This window comes from Bidens hawaiensis, unplaced genomic scaffold (assembly GCF_021521415.1).
Source record: "Bidens hawaiensis isolate Kalapana, Puna unplaced genomic scaffold, B.hawaiensis_p1.1 tig00419396_1, whole genome shotgun sequence".
Classification (NCBI taxonomy): domain Eukaryota; kingdom Viridiplantae; phylum Streptophyta; class Magnoliopsida; order Asterales; family Asteraceae; genus Bidens; species Bidens hawaiensis.
In genome coordinates, this window is record NW_027504847.1 from 979,416 (window position 1) to 1,001,316 (window position 21,901).

Here is a 21,901-nt window from a genome sequence, read left to right on the forward strand (position 1 = left end):
CGTTTTGTCTATAGCATCTTTAGGTGTGCTAGAAATAGATTATACTTACAAAACATCTGGAATAATTAACTAACAATGCATGATACCTTACTTACATTTTGTGAGGTGTATAATTAAAAACAAAGAATCTAATAACTATATCCATAAAGGAAAAACCGATCATATCCTTGTATAATAAAGAAGGTTTGATATGGTACCCTACATTTGACAAAAACCTTAATTAATAAAAGTTGATGCTAAATTAAGCTTCATCTCGAAGTTACACTAGGTTCTCTTTGTCGGGTTACTCGGGTATACATATACAACTCTATAAGATAACTTGACCCCCTCACACAACCACTAAATTATATTTATATTCCTTAACTATAGCCCAAATGAAAATGAGGGCAATTATACTCATCTTATGTATTCAACTATTAGCAATATCACTTCATCATCATCTAATACTCTCCAAAGGTCTAACCCAACAACAACTCCAAGGTTAGCCTTCATTCGACTTGTTGTATACATATTTGTGTGTGTGACTGTGTATTGATCAGTGTCTTTCTTTCTTGTAGGTGTTGAGGGGGTGGAGACAGACAATGGTAACGCGGATCAAATTAAATATGAAGTCAAGGCTGGGAAGGGTCCATATGGTGGTGCCAATATGAACCGTGATCCACATGCCTCCAAGAACAACGCACCGTCATCACACCTTTCACGGGTCCTTTATATCAGTACTGGTATCAGTATTAGTGTTGGTTTCTTCGTGCCTCTCTTATTTGTGTTTTAATAATACGTCTATATGGTCTTGTAACTTGGAAAGGTGTTTTTTCTTCTTCTTTATATAAGTTTTAACATGTAATATATGGTCATGTAACTTGGAAAGTCCTTTTTTTTCCCTTTATGAGTTGTAAAATGTAATATATATTGTATCTTGTTGAAGAAAACACTCTAATTAACAATAAGCTATTTATAATCAAATTAAAAAAAAAGTAATAATAAATTAATAAGTCCTTTTTGGTATTATATCATAACTCCCACTAAATGAATAAATATGACAAAATTGTTAGATGTCATACAAGTACTTGCTAAAAAGCTTCATATGTTGAGCTTGTAGTGAAATGGCAATAGACAAGCTCCCATCGTTAATCGGGCTTGGTAAAACGAAACTCAAACCCTCATACGCGATCCCACCGGGCCCCATGAATATGGGTCGACCCCATCCGAAATCAGCATCATGAATCGGCAGCCTAGCCCAACTCGTTATTCCAAGATTCGGGCATTTAAACGTGTGGGCCCCGCGAACCAAAGCTTTAAGATTGGGTTGTAGTTCCAAATAATCAAGCGCCTACTTTAAATAATCGTTGTTCATCTTCCCTAGCGTGTCGCGGATTACACTGGCAGCGTACCAGGTGGGCTTTGATTGAAGCTCACCTGCTACCGCTATCGGAGTGGTGGTAAAGATAACATTCCCAAAATAGCCCGGTGGCAGAGCAGGCTGTAGGCGGGCCCTCCCATCAGTAGCTATGTAAAGCTTGGTGTCCTGGTCATCTTCCAGGCCATGTGCTTTACACACGGACCTCCAAACATGGCCCGAGAGCATTTCATACGAGCTATAGTTGACCGTGTTATTGTCTTCTTTTGACTTTGCTTTGAGCATGTTGACTTGGTCTCGGGTCAACTTAAAAATCGAGACCGCGGTTTCATCTTGGGCTTCGGGTATGGATTTCATCGGTGGAGCGGGGTGGTACTCAACATGCTCAAAAACGGGTTGTGGTGGGTCCCGCGCTTGAAGGAGGGTCCGGTCTATGAATGGTGGGAGGCTAAGGTCAAGGCCCCGGGCCATATCGGACCACGCATTAATAAAATGCAACCCGGACGCACCATCCGCGGCATGATGTTGCATCCCAACTCCTAACGAAACACCCCCGCATTTAAAATAAGTTACTTGCAATACAAGCAACGGGTACGACTCAATCCCGAGCGAGTAATCCACGGTCGGGATGAGCTTCCGAAGCTCTAAAGTAGGCGCGAAGTCACCGAACTCATCAACCACACCATTAGACTCGGCTTCCACAAACAACACGCCTTGTCCTTGACAATCGATCTCAATCCGACCATCTTCGTATCTAGATAACCGCCCGGCCATCTGGTAAAACGGGACCAAGGCCTGGCCCAAAGCCTCTTTCATCACCTTTGGATCAAAGAAGTTGGTAGAGCCATTTGGCCGGTAGAAGTACACACTTGGTGTGTGGAAATTGGGGACCACAAGATCAACATTGGAGTTCCATAGCTTAATGTTTGGTGTTTCCTCGGATGGTTTAACCATTGTGGATTTTTTTAACTATGATCTTCATTGGATTAAATTGGATTAAATGTGTAGTGTCTATGTTTGATGAAATGACCAAGAGAATATATATTATATATTGTTTTGGCCTGAGTTGGGTTAAGGTTTGGTTGGGTATATATAATTTTGGAGCTCACCTACCGCAAACAAGGCCAAGTCAAAGTCCAAAGTTAGATAGTTTACTAAATAAAATATATAGATAAATAAATACACATGTTGATGTCCAATGATTTAAATTAATAATAATTTTAAACTTGTTTAGTTGATTTTGTTTTTTTAATTATAGTACACTGAATATAATTTTAAAAAATGCATTTTTATTTCCATCTATACATATACACATAATATTTGATACAAACTAATTTTTAGCAGAGAACTATGATAATCTTATAAACACGAGTATATATTTCATTAAATTCGAAGTGAATTTCATTTTTCGTCATTTATATGTTGATCAAACTTCAGACGTTGCCCTTTACAAATAATATATATTTTTAAAAAGTTTAAACATGCGTTGTCATTTTTCCCTAACCCCGTTGTTGTTGTTGTTGTTATTGTTATTATTTTGGGTTAAGTTTAAACATGTGCTAAACACATGGTGACAAATATCATCCCTTTCTCACCCATTTCATCATACGCTATTAAACCTCATACTTTAATTAAATGGCAACGCATTAAGTTTGATCAAAACATAAACGACGAATACTTTAACTCATAACTTTGATATACGAGGCGGTTGTGTAACTAATCTCTCTTTTTATATGGTCAAACATAAACTAAAATTGTTTATATGATTCTTAACGATTTATTTAAAGTTGGTGATTTATTCAACGTGATATACACATGAAAATAATTCGTCAAATCACTAATCATTTAACTACTTAAATTGGTGACTATATATGATTGTTTAATTTTATAATCGAAAGACTTTGAAAAGGTAATAGATTTATGAATTGGAAACCGGTGGGATGGTGAGTGGAGGCCCAAGAGAAGCACGTCTTACCGAAAATACCAAATTAAAAATTGTGTTGTGGGTCCCACTATAAGTGGTAGACTAGTAGGAAAAAGCCAAGTGCGGTTGAAATTTTGATTTGGATTAGTTTGAAAGACAATTTAAATTGCTACGACTTACGGGTTATTTACCCATCTGATTATCTTTATTTTTCAAGTATAGAATCTTAGGGTATTAGGTTTGCACGTCATTGAAGAGAAGCTCGTATATTAGTTTGCCGAGCAATCCTAACTCGGAGACTCTGAAGATGTCTCACCTCAAACACTTTTGACTTGATTAATCTTTTTAATTTCGAAATTTATCACACTTTAAGGATTATGTTTATTTTAATAAAATAATAATTATTATGTCATATTCTCTATAAGTGATTTTATTTTTGTTGGGTTAGCAGGATCTTGTTTGGGCCCGATTATTAATTGAAGTAAATAGAGGAGTTGTGTGTGTAACGGTCGGCCCTAAGTCCAGTTTGTATCACCTCCTCATATAATTGTAATCTTTAATACTTGTGTGTGTGTGTTAAACCCCAACACTTTTTTACAAAACCTAGTTTGGTCTCAATTTATATCACCTCCTCATGTAATTGTAATCTTTAATACTTAATAAATGATACCTAGTTGTCATTGTGGATGTAAGTCATTCTAAACCGAACTATGTTAAATTCTTAAGTTCGTTTATTGCTATCGTGTGTGTGTTAAACCCCAACACTTTTTTAATCTTTTTTTTAATTCTTAACCATCACCGTTGTTGTAGCACTCTTGTTTTAAACCTTGATACATAGATTTTCGTGAAATTGTGACACATATTTTTCAATTTTACCACACGTGAAGATGTGCTTTTATAACTTTATAATGTGTTAAGCTTTACTTATTTTACAAAAAAAAAAACTACTTTATCAACAGCCAAAACATTATAGTATAATTATGCATTATGTAACTACTTTTGTAACAAGTGACATTTTCAAACGATTTATGTTTAGTGTCACCTAGAGACTCGATCTTTTATCAAACATCAACTTGATGCACTTTACTTGTAAGTATATGTAATTTATTTTATTAAAAAGTTAAGTAAGAATGTGAAATTACATGTTTATAAATCCAAGCCTCAAACAAACAGCCAATTACACTCGACGTATGCTACATGTCCATGAATTTTGTCAAATTGACAAACGGCCAACATATAACACCACTGGGCAAAGGTTCTTCAAACAAGTGTATGGTAAGTCATAACGTCAACCATTATACATGAGTCACTTACAATAATTTATGGGTCGAATTCTCCTTTTTTAAACACCAATTCAACATTATGGAACATATAACACCAAATTCAAGTTCGGATACATCATGATTAACATTTTTTAATCATACCAAGCAAATCATCATATAAATTATCATCTTTAACTTTCAACATTGGCTCACATTACACTATTGTAACTACATGAATGATGAATCACTTCCTACATGCCATTTTTAATTCATTACACCAATGTGGTTACTACATGAATCATATTCATGTTCCTGCGACCGATAAAGCTTCCACTTCCTTCTTATTTTCGTTTTAATCTCAGCCATTAATCCAACAAGATTAACAAATTTAAAGAGTTTTCTTGGTTTTTTATAAAATAAAGTTCATGTAATCTTAGGGGGTGTTTGGGATTCCTTATTTTACCTCTTTATGACTTATATAAGTCATAAGTTATAAAATTGTAACTTATGACTTATCTAACAAAGTTTAACTTTTCCAAACACCTTACCTTATAACTTTAGTTATAAGTCATAAGAAGATAAATAAGCAATCCAAATACCCCCTTAATTTTACCTAGCTAGTTTATATAAAATAATAAAAAAATATATATAAAACAAGTAGATAAAAGATTAGGATCCCAGTCAAACTTATCGGCCTGTTATAGTCAACATGGGTTGGCCTGTCTCATGAGCCTGAAAAACCTTTTTGTTTTCTCTCATTTTAGTCACTCACTCCCACTTGATGTTGTACTAGCCAATTTGCCATTGACTACCGAAGAACACATGTTACTTCATATATTCAAACCACAAGTCACAACCAATTAGGCTATGCGTCATTGTATAGTGAAGAGCTATAAAATAAGGCGTTTTGTGACATGTGACGCCCAGTCAGTCAATTACGAGTTTTTGTTTTACGGGTATAATGGTGTTGTAGCTCTATAGTTACACGCGCGCGCGCGCGCACACACACACATATATATATGATTGATTTATTTTGAGAACCACTTTGAGTTCAAAGAACTCAACGTAACACTTTTTTTTTCGATTTTTTTACACATATGTAATATGTAAGTGTAAGTAACGTAAAAATAATTTACATTATTTTTTTTACGTACCGAATCGAGTTTTTACACATATGTAACTAACATTTAAACTTGTGTAATCCTAAAAAGTCTTTATTCTCTCTCTTAATTCATTTTTTAATCAAATTTAATCTTAGCCACATATTTTATACTAATTTAATTAAATGTGTGGTCCATATTGAGTTTTAAAGTTCATAACTCATCAAGTTTTCAAAATCACACACACAAAATATAATAATAATAAAAACAAAACACAAACAGACGACAAATAGTCACCCCCTATTATTGCCCGGGTGGTGGTGGGGAGAGAGGGGGAGGGGGTTGTTCCTCTCCAAAATCACCTCAGTTGCCTCATAAACTCGCCCTACTACACATGGCCTTAATAACCCTTTTCTATAAATATAATTGAAAATGGCATCTAGCATTATGCTTAGAGTCATCTCATTGAACTTAACAACTTAACTAGAGATACTATCCAAATAAAAGTACATCCTTGAGATCAATCTATTTATATATGCTGGTGGGAAACATGAAATAAGCTGTGGCTACGACTTTTGACCCATTCCAAATTTCCAATATTGAGATGCCATCATATACACCTGTAAAGTTATATAATTAAAGTCTTAAACATAAGACAGAATTTGACATATCCTTTTAAGAATAATATACTAAAGTTATGATTATGAGTTTATGACCACTACGACCATGAGGTTCGCTTATTTACATGTAGTTTTGTTGGTGCTTATCAGTCACTTATTACTTATATATGTTGCCCGCACAAGTTGAAGATCTAAGTTTTGCACTATACGTTCATTAACTTTGGATTTTTTTTTTCGGATTAAAGATAACGGAGAATTAGAAACATAGATTAATAATACAAGCTGAAGTTGGTCACTCATTCACTAGAACAAACTCACAAAGCATGTAACTTAAATCCTAAATAAAAAATATCAATAAGTACATAGCACATAAGAAAATTAGTTTTTCATATAATATACAAGGGTTAAGAAAATAAAATTAAAAATTAAAAATCTCTGGGTATATAATTCCGTTATCAGATTTTGGTAAACGCACATGTGGTTTTAGACTTTCAGGTAATCGGGTCGGGCGTAACTTAACCCCATATCCATTCCATACCAGCATAAAATTTCAAAACTAATCTCATATATGGCCCGATACCCGTCGGGTTTCGGGTTTTGTGTATACCTAGCGGGCTCGTGTTTTTTTTACCCTATGAAGTGAAAAAGTCATTGTCATTACTCGGACATAGGCGCGGATGCTCTTGCTAATTTTTCATTCAAAAGTGTATAATAGTTTCACGTAACCACAATTATTTTTTAACCATCTGCTAATTTTATTTTTATATTATTTTCATTGAAATGTATATTTAATTACAAAATAAAACAAAAAAAATACTAATACTTCAAGAAAAGGTTCTAATAAAAAAAAGTAACTAAAAATGTAAAAAAAAAATCATAACTAAGACAATTAGTTATTCCCGTATTTTTCCCTTATTTCGGCTTTCTTAACAATTTAAAATCATGGATAATTTTGTTTTGTTCCTTCAACCTAGGTAGTAGATCATTTTTCGAGTCTAAACTTTCAATTTGCAATATAACCTTCGGTTGATTAGACACGACATGCCACTGGCCCAAACGAGCGTGAAAAAAATATCAAGCGATGTTTTTTAAGGACAATTTGGATCACTGACCCACACGCTCATCTTCATTCTTCGATTACAAATACTTGGGGGGGGGGTACTAGGCTAGCATTTCCCTGATGTTCACAAAGAAAAACTCATACACCAAACGGTGTTTAACGTAAAATTAACTTAGTTAGAATAATCGCCAACCCACCACACTCACTCCAACTATTACTTCAATAACCCCTAAAACACTATTTTTTTCACACCTTATCACAATCACTTAAAACTACAAAACACCCAACCCCTCAAATCATATAATCAAACCAATATTCATAAATTGACATATATTTTGTTATTATATCAAGGCCCAATACACACATTCCACCTGTCCAATAAACAATCCATCCATTATCCAATCCCCTATTATTTTCACTCACCCGGGTCACAATAATAATAATAATAATTGATAAAAGCCCAAACAAACAAACACTCTGTGTGCGTCCACTGGAACTCCACTGTACGGACCAATCCAATCCAATCCAATCCAATCCAATCCAATTCACTGTAAGTTAGTGTGTTAATAATCTGTTATAATACCGTTAGATCTCATTCAATTACAGTTAATATATTCACACAATTTACACTCAATCTCATGATTCATCGTTTTGCGATTGACGTTCTGTAAGATTCGCGTTGTTTACGGTGAATTTTATTGATTTGATTCAATAATTTGTATTATTTTGTTTAGTTTTATATATTTGTGACCTAGATGTATTTGAATTTTGATATGCGTAAGTTTGGAATATGTGTAAGTGATTTGGATTTATGTTAGTGATGTGGTGCACTGGTGCAATTGTTGTGATATATTGTAAACGAACCGAAAGTTCGGCAAACTGTTTGTGAACTAATCGTTCGATAATGTGTTCGTTAACTGGACGTTTATGTTCGTTAATGTTATACTGTTTACGTTTGTTCATTAAAGGTGATTATGATTAATTTGTTTCAGTATCTCGTAGATTTTTTTTGAGATTTAGTTGTTTCTGTTGATGCTTAATAATTTTGGTTAATTTGTGACCTAGATGTTCTGGTTTCATGATGTATTTGAATTTGATGTGTGTTAGTTTGAAATATGTGAAAGTGATTTGGACTTATGTTTGTTGATGTGGTGTAATTATTGTAATACTGTGATTAATACGGTTCGTTAACTGTTTGGCAGGAAGTTCGTTTATGTTCGATTGTTTCATGAATGAACGAACACGAACAAAGGCCATACTCGTTCAGTTGTGTTCGTGAACGTTGTAATTATGATTTATTGTAATACTGAAATTAATAATTCTAGGTTGGGCTACTGTTCGTGAACTGTTTGGCAGGAAGTTTGTTAATGTTTGTCCGTTTCATAAATGAACAAGAAATTTCGTTCAATCTACTAAACAAACGAACGAACATGAACAGAGGCCATGTTCGTGAACGTTTGATAATGTTTGTTTAAGTGGCTCGTAGATTTTGTATTGAATTTTATTTGTTTGTGTTGGTGTTTACTGTTTAGTAATAATTGTGTGACCTAGATGTTCTGATTTCATGATGTATTTGAATTTTGATGTGTGTTAGCGTGAAATATGTGTAAGTGATTTGGATTTATGTTTGTTGATGTGGTGCACTGGTGCAGTTATTGTGATATACTGTAAACGAACCGAAAGTTCGGCAAACTGTTCGTGAACTAAATGAAGGAACACGGACAGAGGCCGTGCTCGCTCAATTATGTTTGTGAACGTTCGATAATGTGTTCGTTTATGTTAGTTAATGCTATTCATTTTATAGTTGTTCATTAAAGGTGATTTTCGTTAATTTGATTCAATAATTTGTAGTATTTTGTTTGTATATAATTGTTTGTGTTGATGTTTTTGTGACCTAGATGTTTTGATATCGTGATGTAGTTGAGTTTTGATATGTTTTAGTGTGAAATATGTGAAAGTGAATTGTATTTATGTTTGTTGATGTGTTGTAATTATTGTAATACTGTGATTAATACTGTCCATTCGATTAACTAAATGAACGAACACGAATAGAGGCCGTGTTTGTTCGACTGTGTTCGTGAACGTTCGATAATGTGTTCGTTTACTGGACATTTATGATCGATAATGTTAAATAGTTTATTTTTGTTTATTAAAGGTGATTTACATTATTTGTTTCACTAACTCGTAGATTTTGTTTGAGTTTTAATTGTTTGTGTTGATGCTTGGTAATTTTGGTAAATTTTGTGACTAGATGTTCTGGTTTCATGATGTATTTGAATTTTGATGTGTGTTAGTTTGAAATATGTGAAAGTGATTGACGTTTTGTATGATTCGTCGTTGTTTATGGTGATTTCTGTTTATTTGATTCAATAATTTGTTGTATAGAGTTTTAATTGTTTGTGATGATGTGTAGTAATAAGTTTGTGACCTAGATGTTCTGATTTTATGATGTGTGTTAGTTTGAAATATGTGAAAGTGATTTGGATTTATGCTTGTTGATGTGGTGCACTGGTGCAATTATTGTGATATATTGTAAACGAACTGAAAGTTCGGCGAACTGTTCGTGAACTAAATGAAGGAACATGAACAGAGGCCGTGTTCGTGAACGTTCGATAATGTGTTCGTTTACTGTACGTTTATGTTCGTTAATGCTATTCTGTTTACCTTTGTTCATTAAAGGTGATTTTCATTAATTTGTTTCAATAACTTGTAGATTTTGTTTTGAGTTTTAATTGTTCGTGTTGATCTTAGTAATTTTGGTTAAAGTTCGGCGAACTGTTCGTGAACTAAATGAAGGAACATGAACAGAGGCCGTGTTCGTTCGATGTGTTCGTGAACATTCGATAATGTGTTTGTTTACTGGACATTTATGTTCGTTAATGCTATTCTGTTTATCTTTGTTCATTAAAGGTGATTTTCATTAATTTGTTTCAATAACTTGTAGATTTTGTTTTGAATTTTAATTGTTTGTGTTGATCTTAGTAATTTTGGTTAAATGTTTGGTTAATTTAGTGACCTAAAATCTTAGATGTTCTGGTTTCATGATGTATTTGAATGTTGATATGTGTTAGTGTGAAATATGTGAAAGTGATTTGGATTTATCTTTGTTGATATGTTGTAATTATTGTAATACTGTTTGGCACGAAGTTTGTTTATGTTTGTTCGTTACATGAACAATAAATTTCGTTTGATTAACTAAATGAACGAACACGTACGGAGGCCATACTTGTTCGATTGTGCTCGTGAGTCGTGGACTTTGTAGTTTATTTTGGAATCATCGTTATTTGCGTCATTACAGCGATTTTGTTAATTTGTTTCAATTATTCGTAGATGTTGTTTGAATTTCATTTATACGTGTTGGTGTTTAGTATTATTTATCTACCTAGGTAGTGCTATAAACGACCGGATTAAGCGTTGGGAGAACTGTTTGGCGGGAAGTTCGTTTGTTTAATTAATGAATGAACATGAACAAAGGCATTTTGTTCGATTAAATAAATGAACGAATACGAACAGAGGCCATGTTCGTTTGATTGTGTTCGTGAACGTTTGATTATGTGTTTGTTTACGTCTCTTTATGTTCGTTAATGTTATTATGCGTATGTTTGTTCATTAAAGGTGATTTTCATTGATTTGCTTCAGTAACTCGTAGATTTTGTTTGAATTTCAGTTATTTGTTTTGATATTTAGTAATTTTGGTTTATATGTTTGGTTAACTTTGTGACCTAGCTCTTCTGATTTCTTAATGTATTTGAACTCTGGTATGTGTTAGTTTGAAATATGTGAAAGTGATTTGGATGTTAGTTTGAAATATGTGAAAGTGATTTGGATGTTAGTTTGAAATATGTGAAAGTGATTTGGATTCATGTTTGTTGATGTGGTGTAATTATTATAATGCTTGATTAATAACTCTAGGTAGGGCTTTGAATAAACCGAACGTTCGGCGAACTATTTGGCAGGAAGTTCATTTATGTTCGTTCGCTTCATAAATGAAAGAACATGAACAACGAATTTCGTTCGATTAGCTAAATATGAACACTAACAAAGGCCAGTTTGTTTGATTGTGTTCGTGAACATTCATTAGTGTGGTCGTTTACGCCCGTTTATGATCGTAGTTTGTTAATTTTATTCTGTTTATGTTTGTTGATTAAAGGTGATTTTCATTAATTTGTTTCAATAACTCATAGATTTTGTTTAAATTTCAATTATTTGTTATGATATTTAGTAATTTTGGTTTATATGCTGGTTGATTTTGTGACCTAGGTGTTCTGGTTTCATGATTTATTTGAATTCTGATATGTGTTGTTTAAAAATTGTGAAAGTGATTTGGAGGTATGTTTGTTGATGTGGTGTAATTATTGTAATACTGTGATCAATAATTCTAGGTAGGGCTACTGTTCATGAATTTTTTAAGCGGGAAGTTCGTTCATGTTTGGTCGTTTCAAAAATGAACGAACACGAACATAGGCCATGTTTGTTCATTTGTGTTCGTGAGCGTTCGATAATGGGTCCGTTTATGTTATTCTGCTTATGCTTGTTCATTAAAGGTTTTGAATACTTTTCAATGATTTATAGGGTTTTGGGTTTAACATTCAGGTTGATTGCTAGATATGGGAGTTTACCTAAGTACCCCCAAAACTGATAAGACCTCTGAGGATGGTGAGAATGAGAAGCTGAGATATGGTGTGTCATCCATGCAAGGATGGCGCACATCAATGGAAGACGCTGTAAGTGGTTGATATAGTTCTTGTTGGATTATTATATTTTGAAAATGTGAATTTGAGTATATAGTTTTATAGCAGTTACTGAGTTTTTATATATGTGTGTATATGAGGTGTTTTGTAGCATGCTGCTTTACCTGATTTGGGCAACTCCACATCTTTCTTTGGTGTTTATGATGGTCATGGAGGTATGCTGTATGCACATGATGGACATACATGATATTAATGCATGATGATTTGATACAGTTAATAATGCTGTTTTACACTTTTATTATGTGATTTTATAATAAGGAAGAATTTGGAACAGTTAAAAATGTATTTGGTTTATGTTGATAAATACATGTAATAAGATGTGTTAGCTTGCAGGTCAAGCAGTCTCTAAGTTTTGTGCCAAGTTTCTTCACCAACAAGTGGTCAAGCATGAAGCTTATTCTGCTGGTGATATTGGAACTGCTGCCCAGAAATCTTTTCTCAGGTTACTTTTATATGTCATTTATACAGAGTCAGCCATTTATAACCCAAATCAACCCATTAATAAGTAAACGTGACAAAACTGATGCAATGTTTTATAATGTTAGTAGGTGTTTACTGTTTTGTTTATTATCAGAGCATCTTTTGTATACTTATTATGTAGAATGGATGAGATGATGTGTGGACAACGCGGTTGGAGAGAGTTAGCTATATTGGGAAATAAAATGGACCAATTTAGTGGTATGATAGAAGGCTTAATTTGGTCACCAAGAAGTGGCAATTTAAAAGCAATGGATGATAATTGGTCTTCTGAGGAGGTACTTTCTCTGTATAACTAATATGTAATAATATTATCAGTTGAATAAAGTCAAGGGTAGTTTAGTAGTTTCAGATATAGCGTTGCATCTACGGCTAAAGTTTTTATATTTTCAATGAATAATGTAGGGACCACACTCGAATTATGATGGACCAACGTGCGGTAGCACAGCATGCGTTGCAATCATACGTAATAACCAACTTGTTGTTGCAAACGCTGGTGATTCTCGATGCGTGTTATCTCGAAAGGGTTAGGTAATGTTGTTTATCTGGTCAAGATTAAGTTGCTAAAATATCTTTTTAATAATAACTCACTATTGGAGAATAGATGTTATTTAATATGTGTTTGATTATTCATTATATGAAATTTATAATTAAATTGACTCATGAATATGCATTTATTATTCAGGCTTTGAATATGTCAAAGGATCATAAGCCTGATCTTGAGGTTGAGAAAGAAAGGATATATAAAGCTGGTGGTTATATTCAATACGGTCGAGTTAATGGGAGTCTAAACTTGGCTAGAGCTATTGGTAATTCACATTTTTTTATTATTATCATTATTATTATTTTATTTTTTGCAATGTTTACTGAATAATACTTCTGTATGTTTTGTGCAGGTGACATGGAGCTGAAAAGGGATTCAACACTTACCCCTGAAGCGCAAATTCTAACTGCCAATCCTGATATAAACACGGTATGTAGCATCATAAGTTGCATGTTATATAAGTTATATGTTTTTGTAAATAATCTATGTATATAATATGATTACAAAAATTTAATTTTCGCTGATGGCATTTTGTAATTGTGGTTCTTTATAACAATAACACGACGTGTTCTTCCTTAAACTAGGTTGAGCTTTGTGAGGATGATGATTTTCTTGTTGTTGCTTGTGATGGAATATGGTATATTTTATTTAATAATATTATTATTATTATATGTATTTTATACTTCAGTGCTAATTGCATGAAATTGCATACGTTGTACAGGGATTGCATGTCAAGTCAACAACTGGTGGACTTTGTTGGTGAGCAAGTAAAAACTGTAAGTCCATTAACACTTCATCATAGCACATATTGATTTCCAATTTGAAACTGCTTATTACTTATAATTTCTTCATTTAATCATCAAAATATATAAAACACCCCAAGCTACAACTTCAAAATTTATATAACGAACCTACAAGAGGTGATGAAATATGCAAGCTGTGTTTCATCTGATCGTAGTAGTATTAGGGGTGTGCATGAAACCGTAATAATGATATGCATCCAGAATAATTGAATCTGACCCAAAAACGTTGGTTTGGTTTTATGTTTTTTTCAAAAGAACTAAACCGAACCTGTAAAAACTTAAAAAAAAAACGATCCTGTAATAAATCATGTGGCCCAAATATTTTAGGCCCAGAGTTTATTTTCAACCTTTTAACAGTCCAAAAGATTCAAGCCCAAATGACAAAACTGAAATAAGCGAAAGCGAACTGAACCTGTAATAAATCGTGCAGCCCGAAAATTTTTATGCTCAAATGATTAATAATTAATTAATCATTAATTAACTTGCCGCAATAAAATTACTAATTAAAAAAATTAGGCTTAGGCCCTATATCATTATTATGGGCTTTTTTCAGCCCAAATGTCAAAACCGAAAAACCAAAATTAAACCCGTTTGTAAACCAATAACAGTAAAAAACCCGAAACTGAACGCTTTTCAAAAGCCCAAAAACCAAAATTTCAGTTTTTCGTTCCATCTGAGCTCAGAACCAACTCATGCACACCCTGGATCAAACTAGTCGTTTTATTAATAAAATGATTTCTCATTAATATGATTCATGAATGACGATGCAGGAAAGTAAGCTCTCGGCGATCTGTGAGAAGGTGTTTGATAGGTGTTTGGCACCTGTATCTGGTGGTGAAGGGTGTGACAATATGACTATGATCTTGGTCCAGTTCAAGAAGCCAAAATCCGGACCGTTCACCTCACAACTGTTGGATTCAATTTCATCTGTTGATAATAATGATCAAGAAGTACCCGGGTCAAACTAGTGGTAAACATTCGTATTTCGACATGGTTTTTGTAAATGCTGGTGGCTTTTTTCTTTATGATCGATAGATGATTTTGGGTTTCTAGTTTTTCTGTGCTGGATCGACCGGTCGGGTGCAATCTTGCTAGTATGACTTGTATTTTATGCATTGAAGGTTGTACAGATAGGTTGCTAGTATGGCTAGTATGACTTGTATTTATGACTTGAGTTTGGTTATTTCAGTATCAGATACCACACTTTGACTTCATATTATGATCATATTTTTCAGTTATAAAATCATGAAAGTATCATAAAGTACCTTTTAGTGATCAAACTAAATCAACTCACAACACTTACAAAAGAACTACTGACAATACAACACTTACAAAATAGATCCATTGCTTATTATACCGGTTAATTAATCCTTATGGATTAGGAAATATTGTCTTGATGACACCGAGTAAAATATCATTATTAGATACTAGCAATTTGGAGACTACAATTAATGTTCTTCAAAATGTTGGATCAATTATTGGTTCAATAGGCTTAAAATGGGGTGGACTTAAAAAAATTGTTATGTGAGTTGGTTTAAAAAAACTGATGAAAAACATCAAAATGACCATCTTGATAGATTAGTGACAAAGTAGTCTTTCATAAAAATTTCCAATCAAAGCGTGCATGACACGTGTTTATTGGTGCAACAAATTTCCATTTTGTGAAGTAGATTTATTCTTTTGCGCTAAATTCTTCACTGTCTTTCTAATATCGACGAAACATTCCCATTATGCTTCGCTAGAGATACCACTAACTACCAAGTTGCAATCCCAATTTAAATCGTGATTTAAAAAAAAAACTTATGTTGTTGAATGTGTTGCTCTGACGCATAAGAGTGTAAAATGTGGGAGCTTCTGGTTGGCTGAAACAATTTATTAACTAAAAAAGATTATGATATTTTTGTAAATGCAAAGTTACTCCTACTTTGTCAATACCATAAACCGTCTTCTTATAATTAAGATTATGGGTTTATGTTTGTAAATATTTTGTTTATGTATCGTTAAATAAGTAAAATTTGCAATTTATAAAAAAAAATTACAGTATCTTTTTAGGTTGATATTGATAAGAAAAAGGTTACGGACGTTAATGTTGAAAAAATCTTGACGCCACATATGCTTTTATTATATACACATAAAAAAAATCCTGATTTGTCCGGTCCGCTCATATAATCAACCGTGTATCAAACCATTTAAACAAAATGCCTTTTAAAAAAAATCATACCATAATGCTAATACTCATATAACCCTTGAAAAAACCAAAATACTTGAATCTTATTAAATGTAGTAAATTCAAGATTTGTAATTAATTCGTCTCAAAATCATAAATACCAAATCATTAGTTATATATATATGCTCTAGATGCCTAGATCATAATCTTCAAGGCTAGCCCAGTTAGTTATGGCAACAAAGATAAAAACAAGACTTTCTTTGGTCATCGGTTTGAATTTGAGCCAAAACGAGTGTTTTATAATTTATCTTGCATGCGTCACGTCATAAGGTTTTGACTTTTGTGGCAACGCAAATAATGTCAAGTGGCATTAGAGGAGAATATTGTTCCTTCGAGGACGCGAAGAGGATATCAAAACCTGGGGTTATGCCTTCGGGAGAAACTCCATGGGATTCCAAAATCCAAACCGGGGTTGGCCGCAAGCCGACCTGTAATCACCCCCGTTAAATTCTAAAAAATTCTAAATATTTTTTAAAATTTTCTAAAAAATTATATATAAACTAAATCATCTTAAAAGTTAAAAGTCATAGCTTGTACAAAGTACAAACCAAACACGACGTCGTTTCACGGCATGCATTCGGACCACCGCCTTTAAACCACCAAGCGTCAGTCAGAATCAATCAAACGAATGTGTGTGTCATCATATACACACACACACTTTACACAGAGACATATACATACACCGGTACACTCCATTGATTTGCTTCCAAATAATAATAATAATTATTATTATTATTATTAATTCAATCATTTAATTAATTCTTCTAAATGTTTCCGTTGCAGGTTGTTAGATCTCGTGCTGCATTCGTAATATTATTTCATAATTTAAAACCCTAATTCAGTAAGTAAGTGATTATTTCATGCATTTTGTTGTTAATTGTGTTTACTGTGTACTGTTTAGTCTAATTGCGTCAATTATGTGTAGTAAGGTTGACGGAATAATAATAATAATAATAATAATAATAATAATAATAATAATAATAATAATAATAATTAATTCATTTCCGGTGTTATCTGTTGCAGGTTGTTTGTTTGATCGAGTATTTGTCGGTTTGGGATGAACTAGTAAGTAATTACATTTCATTAGGCATGTAAACGAACAAAACGGAAGCATCTATTGTTTGTGTTTGCTCATTTAACTTTAACACGAATATGAACACGAATATATAATGGATCACATTTTTGTGTTCATGTTCGGTCATTAAGAAAACGAGCATGTTTGTGTTCGTTTATATTCGTTGGGTTAAAACCTAAACGAACACTTCACGAACGCTAGCGAACTTAAACGAACATAATAGAACAAACATAATCGAACACAAATGAACGTAATTGACGACTATGCAGTCAATCTCGGTGGTATCTCGGTTATCGGTCCTCATATGAAATATCGGTATCGATAATATCGGCGATATTGACCGATATCAGTTTTTTAAGTCTTAATTTTCAACTTTTAGTGTTTAATGTTAGTGTTCTGAGTCTTAATCAGTTCCTACTTGCTTCTAAAATTGTTAAAGTGTTTTGCAAGTTACAAAAGGATAATTTGTTAATAGTAGGAGAGTATGCTGTATTGTTAGTGTTCGAATTGTTATATATATAAATTCTGCATAATATTAAAATTACCGATATCTCACCGTGATAACCGATATCTCAAATATCGGTCCTCCACCGATATCCGATATTTTTCAACATTAACTGCTTAGATTGACCAAACATAACAAAGTGTGATTTATGTTTATTTTATATAGATATAACTACTTACGCACTTATTAAAATTTAAACGAACGTTTGTGAACATAAATGAACACAAAAAACGTGTGTTCGTGTTCGTTCTTTCGTTCCAAAGTATTTTGTTCATGTTTGTTTGTTTATTTAAAAAGCGAACATTAACGAACTTCATGCTGAACAGTTCACGCGCATTTCATGAACGTTTGGTTAGTTTAAAGGCTTAATTGCGTGAAATTTGTAGTAACGTTGACGGAGATTTGATTGTAGAAATTGAATTTTTGCAAATTACAATGCATTGTGTACTCATCACCACCGTCTGTATGTGATGAAGTAATCAGATTCATATATATGTTAAGGAGATACTTGAATTGCTAGTTTGCTATTGTAAGTAATGCTATAATTATACTTAAATTTTGTAACAGATCAGATACTAAATTGTTAATAGATTTATTATTGCAGTTAGATTAGATCTCACTAATGGAAGATCTAAAAGAACGTCTCTTACCGATCAAAACTGCAACCGTTATAAACCCTAGAGATGTTTCAGGCCTAAAAAAGCATGGTCAAGGTGTTCGATCATGGATCCGCGTGGATGCTGAAACAGGTGATGCAGAAGTTATTGAAGTTGACAAGAACACAATGATGAGAAGATGCGATCTTCCTGCGCGCGATCTTCGGTTACTTGATCCGTTATTTGTCTACCCGTCAACGATTCTTGGCAGAGAGAAGGCTATAGTTGTGAATTTAGAGCAGATTCGGTGCATTATAACATGTGATGAGGTTTTGCTTTTGAATTCTCTTGATAGTTATGTGTTGCAGTATGTGGTGGAGTTGCAGAGGCGGTTAATAGCTGCAGGCGATGGGAATGGGAATGCTTGGCGATCAGAAAGCTCCGAGTTTGGTAGAAGGAAAGGAGGTAGGAGTTTTAGGGGGGTGTTTGGATGCATATCGCCTGATTATTTGCCTTTTGAGTTTAAGGCTTTGGAAGTTGCTCTTGAGGCTGCTTGTACATTTCTCGACACACAGGTATGTTGTGTATTAGTTCGTTTATGTTCATTCATCTATGGTTGTTACTTTTTAGTTTAAGTTTGTCCGTTTCGTTTGTTAATATATACATTTAAAACTTTTTGGCCCATTACAGCTTAATCTACTTGTAATAACTTTTCCGGGCCCAACACATTGTTCTTCACATTCATTTGAACTGGTTTTAGCTCAGTTATGGTCACTCATCTATGCACAGTTATGTTTATTCATTTATGTTTATGAACTGTTCGTTTATACTGTTATCGAACGAACATAGACGAACACAAACATATTCATTTTCTTAATGAACGAACACGAACGAGAACTCTCTGTTCGTTTAATAGTCCGTGTTCAATCTTTTGTTGGATTAAAGTTAAACGAACGAACATGAACATGCTCCGTTCGGTTAGTTTCCAAGTCTACATACTTGTCACATCATACGAGTCATGTAACTTTTCACACAACATACCACTTTCATGTTAGTCAGTTTCATTAAAGTTATACATACCACCTCATGTGACAGCTCGTAGAACACTTTTTTATTTTATACGGGCCCATATATACATTTTCACCATATCACGCGTGTTGTATACTTGTATGTGTTACACGGCCCGTATAGCCTGGCCTTTTAGGTATATTATATGTCCATAAAACATGACTTACTATATGTTGTTTAGAAGGTTATTATGGTATCAATGCATCTTGAAATGATTTTCATCAACTCTAATTATGTGTACTGCATTTGCAACATATTTCTCTAAAAACTAACATCTTGTTTCGGACTTTCGGTTTCATATGTTAAAAAATCTTATCAATTTTTACCAGGCGGCAGAATTAGAAATTGAAGCATATCCATTGCTAGACGAACTTACATCAACGATCAGTACTTCAAACTTGGAACGTGTTCGCAGATTAAAAAGCAGACTAGTTGCATTGACCCGAAGAGTTCAGAAGGTTAACTAGCCTATCTCCAGATTATTGTTAGAGTTAATTACGTAAATGGTCGGGTTGGCAAAAATAACAAGTTTGAGGTCTATCTTTAAAAAGTAACAGGTTTGGTATCTGTGGGTTCCAATCTGTAACATGTATGGAGTAAACACTAGCTTTTGTTAAAAATTCTGTTAATTTTTTTTAAAATGACAATTTTACCCTTTTAGCTATTTACGTATATATGTTGGACACTTGAATATAGGTAAGAGATGAAATAGAGCAACTGATGGATGATGATGGAGATATGGCTGAAATGTATTTGACAGAGAAGAAAAGGAGAATGGATTCATTATTCAACGGTGGAGATCAATCCTTGGCAGGACACAGATCAATGGATGGGATTCAATCTATTTCTGCGCCAATATCTCCGGTTTGTTCACCTCCAAAAGCTGCTAGGCTTGACAGAAATTTGAGCCTTGCAAGAAGCAGACATGAAAGCACAAAGAGTTCAGAGGGTGCTGCAGAAAATATTGATGAGGTGGAAATGCTCCTAGAAGCTTATTTTGTTGTCACTGACAGCACGCTTAATAAACTTACATCGGTATGTTGTTCACTTGTTCACATCAACAAATTCAATAAATGTACTGTTTCGGGTTTTATGATGTCTTTAATGGGTTAAATTGGTAAGTTTTAAGAACTTGATGAAAATGGTACTATTCAAATGGGTGGAAGTAGTGTAACGAATCGAATGAACACAAATGTGGCATGTTCGTGTTCGTTCATACAACTTTAATGGTTAACCAAATAAACTCTCAAACACAAACAATAAACAAACGGGATTTCTTGTTTGTGTTCATTCGTTAAGAAAATGACTGTTTTTAATGTTTATGTTCATTCTTTAATAGTACAAAAGAACGGTTTAGGAACGTAAACAAACACAAACTGAGCAAACACCAATTAATAGTAAGCGTGACCATCTACAAACTTGATTAAACTAGATTAAATTGTAAAGAGTGATATCTTAATTTAATTAAACTAGAATTAATTGTGATGGTTCTAAAAGTTTAAAAGAACATATAAACGAACGAACTTAAGCAAACGTAAACTCATGAACACAAAAGAATGTAACATAAATGAACGAACAAGACATGTGTTTATGTTCGTTCGTTTGACTAAATGCACAAAAAGTTCTGTTCATATTTGTTCGTTTATTAAATAAACGAACTTCCTGCAGAACGGTTCACTGAACGTTTTGATCGTTTACACGTTTAGTTGAAAGTGACCCAAAAGGCTTACATCTTGAATAGTGTATATTTTAAACAAATAAGTTTTTTTTGGTAATATAGTTTTCATAAGGGGGATTCATGATTTGGTTAAAAAATTGGTTGATGGCTTTCTTTTTCGTTTGTGTACTAGCTGAAGGAATACATTGATGATACTGAAGATTTCATCAATATTCAATTGGTATGTTTTTCTTCTTATTAGCATTGAAATCTTCATTTATTAAATGAACATTTGATGTGCAGGATAATGTACGAAACCAGCTTATACAGTTTGAACTGGTATTAACGACAGCAACATTTGTGGTTGCGATTTGTGGGGTCGTAGCAGGGATATTCGGGATGAACTTTGAGATATCTTTGTTTGAGAATCCATCTGCATTCAAATGGGTACTTGTGTCCACTGGCATTTCTGGAGCTGTTTTATTCGGTTCGTTTTTGTGGTTTTTCAAGTACAAAAGATTGATGCCTTTGTAAATGGTCAGTGAAAATAAGCAGGAGATTTCTCTAGGTTTGACTTGTAATTAGGATTTCAACTTTGACTTTAGTTATCGGTGCGATTTTTTAATAAATTATTTTGAATATTATTTCGTTTTTGGGTTTTCTTGACTTGTATGATTACGAGTGTAAATAAGTTGAGCCCCAAGTTTGCCTAAGCTCGAGCTAATTTATGGTGTGTTTGTTATTTATTAGTTATATTGTTTATGAAACAGTAAAATTTATAACAATATTTTTATGCGAATTATGCATATGGTATTTACTAATATATTATACTCAACCATCTTAAACACAATTACATAGAAATGATATGAGGCTCA

At 33.3% G+C, this 21,901-nt stretch overlaps 1 protein-coding gene and 2 pseudogenes across 2 annotated transcripts; 2 read left to right on the plus strand and 1 right to left on the minus strand.

Moving 5' to 3' along the window:
* Positions 1–987: 987 nt before the first annotated feature.
* LOC143608531 (shikimate O-hydroxycinnamoyltransferase pseudogene) lies at positions 988–2,424 on the minus strand (annotated as a pseudogene).
* Positions 2,425–7,854: 5,430 nt separating this feature from the next.
* On the plus strand, positions 7,855–14,974 carry LOC143608530 (putative protein phosphatase 2C 60; annotated as a pseudogene). The gene is made up of 11 exons (XR_013149278.1): positions 7,855–7,873; positions 11,917–12,047; positions 12,166–12,229; positions 12,408–12,516; positions 12,676–12,829; positions 12,957–13,082; positions 13,237–13,360; positions 13,448–13,524; positions 13,680–13,732; positions 13,817–13,871; positions 14,669–14,974. The product of XR_013149278.1 is annotated as a putative protein phosphatase 2C 60 (transcript).
* Positions 14,697–21,665, plus strand: LOC143608529 (magnesium transporter MRS2-1-like). Its single transcript, XM_077083545.1, has 7 exons — positions 14,697–14,868; positions 16,909–16,970; positions 18,310–18,876; positions 19,699–19,827; positions 20,066–20,404; positions 21,220–21,267; positions 21,330–21,665. Exons 3-7 carry the CDS (start codon positions 18,328–18,330, stop codon positions 21,558–21,560), a joined length of 1,296 nt encoding a protein of 431 aa, XP_076939660.1. The 5' UTR covers positions 14,697–14,868; positions 16,909–16,970; positions 18,310–18,327; the 3' UTR covers positions 21,561–21,665.
* The last annotated feature ends 236 nt before the right edge of the window (positions 21,666–21,901 follow it).

Coding starts and splice junctions, on each gene's coding strand:
- LOC143608529 (XM_077083545.1), top strand. CDS start 18,328: ATGGAAGATCTAAAAGAACGTCTCTTACCGATCAAAACTGCAACCGTT. Junction 19,828..20,065: donor TGACCCGAAGAGTTCAGAAG/GTTAACTAGCCT, acceptor ACTTGAATATAG/GTAAGAGATGAAATAGAGCA. Junction 21,268..21,329: donor ATTTCATCAATATTCAATTG/GTATGTTTTTCT, acceptor TTTGATGTGCAG/GATAATGTACGAAACCAGCT.